The 4,113-nt window shown below is 54.5% G+C and overlaps 1 protein-coding gene across 1 annotated transcript in view; it reads left to right on the top strand.

The window, feature by feature from the left end:
* The first annotated feature begins 380 nt into the window (after positions 1-380).
* Positions 381-4,113, top strand: part of NAT16 (N-acetyltransferase 16 (putative)) — a 7,988-nt gene continuing 4,255 nt past the window's right edge. Inside the window, exons 1-2 of the mRNA XM_006155675.3 lie at positions 381-993; positions 3,987-4,088. Of these exons, the coding sequence (XP_006155737.1) occupies positions 3,991-4,088 (98 nt within the window). The 5' untranslated portion in view covers positions 381-993; positions 3,987-3,990. The remainder of the gene's footprint in view (positions 994-3,986; positions 4,089-4,113) is intronic.

Genomic DNA, 4,113 nt, shown 5'->3' on the forward strand with positions numbered 1-4,113 from the left:
GTAGGGAACTGAGCTGCAGCGCCTGCCTCAAGTTTGCATTCGAAGTCTAAGTCGGGACCCGACGGCGCGGCCCGCGATCTTCCTCATTGGACCTTCGGGGTTCCCAAGTAAACCTCCTCTCGTACGGCTCCTGCGCCGGGCCACCCCGCTGCACTTAGCATCCCAGCCCTGGCTCCAGCTCCGGCGAGGTAGGGTGGCTGCCGGGCTGAGGGCGGGGACTGCTGCGCTCCTCCGCCGCGGAATGGGAACAGCAGAAGGCCACTGCCCCCCCAGGGGGAGAGAGAGCGGCTGCGCCCTCTGCGGCCCAGCCCTCCCCGTCCGGTGACCTAGATAACTGAGACAGACTTCGCCGCAGGTGTCCACAGGCCCTTTCCCATCATCCCCTCCCCGGTCGCCATTTGGTTCCCACCTGTCCCCAGAGCCCGGTGCCCAGCAGGACCCCCATCAAGTGGGCAGCTTCCTCCGGAATCTCCCTCCAGCCCGTATCTTCCCGGGAGGACCCCCTCCTCCTTCTCGATTACGCCCCTCTTGGACCACCCCCTTTCCACCTCCCCGGTCTCTGTGGTTGAGGTGTCCTCTTCCAGCCTCTTTTCTGACTTTCTCCTCCCCTTGACCCCTTCCCTTCCCCACCCCCCACACGCCCTGGGGAGAAGGGGTGTGTCACGCTGCTTTCTATTTATGTTCCGCCTGGGGAGAGGGTGCGAGGATTTTTTTTATCATCTGCTGGGCCCGGAGTCACGAGGCGTCGTGCCTGTGGTTCGGTATTGGTGCCTCCTCCCGCTCTCCTCTCATCCCCTCCGGGCCCCGCATCTCCCTGACCGCCTTTGTCTCCTTTCCGCCTCCGTTCCTGTCCTTTTCGCTCTCATCTTTGGAGCTTTGTGTAGCTGCTGTCTTTGTCTCCGCCTCTCCTCTCCGCGTCTCTGCTCCCTTCCCACCCTCGCCTCCCTCCTCCAGTTCCGAGAAGCCTTGACCCCAAGGGCATCAATATTTCAGGTGTGTGGGGTACGGTGGGATGGGGGGGGGGTGGAGGGGCTCCCAGCATGCCAGGGATGGCTGCGATGGCCCCCTCCTCAGCGTGATCATTCATATTTATGAGACTGAAAGAAAGGCCCAAAGAGGTGGGGTTAGGGACGAGAGTCGAGCAATGCTGCCCCTCTTGCTGGCGCTTGGCCCAAGGGATGCCTAAACTACATCTCCCACGGTGCCCTGGAGGCCGGGGCAGCCTAGACACCCCCTGGGAGTTAGCGCTGTGTGGAGCCAGGTTGGAGGGTGCTGTTCTGGAGGGTGGAAAGTGCTCAGAGTGAGGAGCAAGGGTTACAGGGCCAGCCCACAGTGTTAGTGTGTCCTGAAACCCTCGCTCAGTACTTGCTTCTCTCTGAGTGTAAGGACCTTGGAACCTTTGTGTGCCCCCAAAAGGAACAAGGGCAGAGGAGAAACCGGGGAAACAGGGGGAAAAGATCAGGAAAGTTCTTCCTTCTTCCCTGCCTCCACTCCACCCTCCACCACAAGCATCCTTGTCTGAGATGTAGAAATGCCCTTTGGAAATCGACTCTCCATCCCAAGTGAGGAAAACTGCTTTGAATAAGGCAGATGAGTACCCCTTTTAGGAGCAGTGGTATTGCTAAGATGACCATTGAACTAAACGACCAGTTTATAATTCCCCAGGGCCCGCGAACGGCTGGGTCAGGGAGCCTGGAGGTACAGATGAGAGCCAAGGGCTAACTGCTCACTCTGGGGCCCGTCGTCCCCACAGCCTGGCACAGGAAGTCTGGTGCTTGGTCTGCGCGTTGGCACAGGAGTTGCTGCCAGTGTGGGCAAAGCAGTGAGCGTTCCCCTGCCAATCCCATCTCCAGTTTTGTGTCAGCTTAGCCCAGTTGGACCTTTGACTCCCGCCAAGGACCCTGTACTTCTGTCCTTGCCTTTCAGGCTGAGTTCTACCATCTGGATACACTGAACTGGTCTCCTGATGACCTGGGAGCTGAGAAACTTAACTCTTGTCTGGCTCCGCCCAAGGCGCATCACCTTGGACAAGGTTCTTAACCTGCCCAAGCTTCAGTGTCCCTACTGTGAAAGAAATGCGTTGATCCTGTGGTCTCTAATGGCCCCAGCAGGGGATCTACAGTCTTCTGAGCCTGGCTTCCCCCTGTCCTCTGATGATGCAGGACCAATGCGGTTTTACCTTACCTGGGAGAGCCTGAGGCATCAGAATTAGCTGAGAAAGAAGGAGGTGGAAGGAACTCTTGTTTTGAAGTTTCCATTGTATAGCAAGCATGCTAGGTTTACTTAAGCCATTTATGGCATGGAAGCTAAATACATCCCCAAACTACCCACTGGTGCCATTGCTGGTCCCCACCCCCAAACCTAGGTCATATTTTAGTAATGGAAAAAAAGTCCAGCCAGTCAATATCACCCCCTACACACAGAGTAGCTGGTCTGTGTGTCCCCTGGGGTATTGGCTAATGAGACTTAATATAGGTTATGGGAGGGGAGCGTTATAATCGGCATAAAGAGAGGGGTGTTTGATTGGTTCATTTGGTTGGACTGGAGTAGATAGGCCATCAGGAAATAAGTCATTAGGACTTGGATAGGGGGCTTTCTTTGACTGTCTCTTGGTAGAGAAAATAGAAGAGCCAAAGGTCACAGGGGTGTTAGATCTACAGGAGATCGACCCAAAAGGGAGAGTTTAAGGAATGAGAAGGGCAAAGGAAGTCCTGAGTGGGAGATGGAAAAGGGCAAAAAGGGATTAAAAAGAAGAAGGCAAAAGGAGTGTGACTCCACCTTTGGAGGTGAAGTAAGTGAAGTGAGGGGCATGGATGATCTTGGGGGACGTTTTATTAGCTGTAGCTACAACAGCACCCTATTCAGAATGATCACTTAGCCCTGGAGTAGAGCCCGTTCTCTCCTGTGGGGAAGCAGGGGGTAAACTCAAGTAGGAGGAAGGGAAGGGGGGAAGGGGGATTTGACTGGCCGGGGAGGAATGGCTTGGAATGTGGCTGTCCACCTGCCCATTCCTTTGGCTTATAGTTTCATATGTATGTCAGGGGGTGCTGGGGAACTGGGGCAACAATATGGAGGAGGTCTGTGGTCTATACCTCCCTCGCCCTAGAAGCATATGTTGTAGTGGCAGAAAAGGGGGGGTGTCATTAATCCTCTGCTGTTCCCTGGGGTACCATACCTCTTGTAGGCAGAGTGGATTGTGGGAGTTTCTTTTGTTGTCTTCACAGAGGTCTTGGGGAGGAGCTGGAGCACCTTGATTCTTTATCCTCCTCTCTAAGGGCCTTTTCTCCTTTGTAGGGGGCCCCTGGAAGCTGGCTGGGCATGGGGGAGATCCAGGGTTAGTTTCTAAGGAATTCCCTAGGGGTTTCTAAGTTTGTGATGGTTAAGGAACATTCCAATAAGGATGAAGCAGCTAGAGGTGGGATTTCTTTTTTTTTTTCCTTTTTCTTTTTCTAAAGAGAGATTTTTGCTAAAGGGCACGTGTGCTCGTCCAGAGAGACAGAAAGTGAGAAATCACCCCCCCCCCGGGGGGAATGGGCACACCACAATCTCTTCTCCATTCTCCTCTTGGGATCTTTCACGTACACACACTCGCCCAGTGTGAGATTTAAGCCACTAGGTCCAGGACTCAAACTGCTGTCGAATATGAGGGAGTCCAGTGACATAACCATTGCGCCATCTGCTGGTCCCTAGAGTTGGGATTTCTGGGAACTGGTGGGTGAAGGGAGGGAGCTGAGAGCCCTTCATTCTCAGGATCTATGTGGCAGAAAAGAAAGGATGTTAACCTGGCACCGGAAATCCCAGCTACTTGGGAAGCTGAGGCAGGATATTGAGTTCAAGGAGAGCCCAGGCAGCATTAGCTAGATCCTGTAGGGAATGGGGGTATGTTTGTGTAGGAGTGATCATTAGGTCCTTAGGACCATTGTGGGAAGGGGGTCATATGTGGGAAGGGGGACTCTGATCCCATGCTGATTCTCCCTTTTCTGCAGGGTAATGAAGCTGGAAGCGATAGCCACCTCTGAGATCCCTAAACCTGAGATGGACGCTGGGCCAGATGAAAGTTGGCCACAGGAGGCGGAGGCCAAGCCCAGGTCTGGATCAGGGCTTGAGGCTGAG

This window comes from Tupaia chinensis, unplaced genomic scaffold (assembly GCF_000334495.1).
Source record: "Tupaia chinensis unplaced genomic scaffold, TupChi_1.0 Scaffold000465_1, whole genome shotgun sequence".
NCBI classification, from domain to species: domain Eukaryota; kingdom Metazoa; phylum Chordata; class Mammalia; order Scandentia; family Tupaiidae; genus Tupaia; species Tupaia belangeri.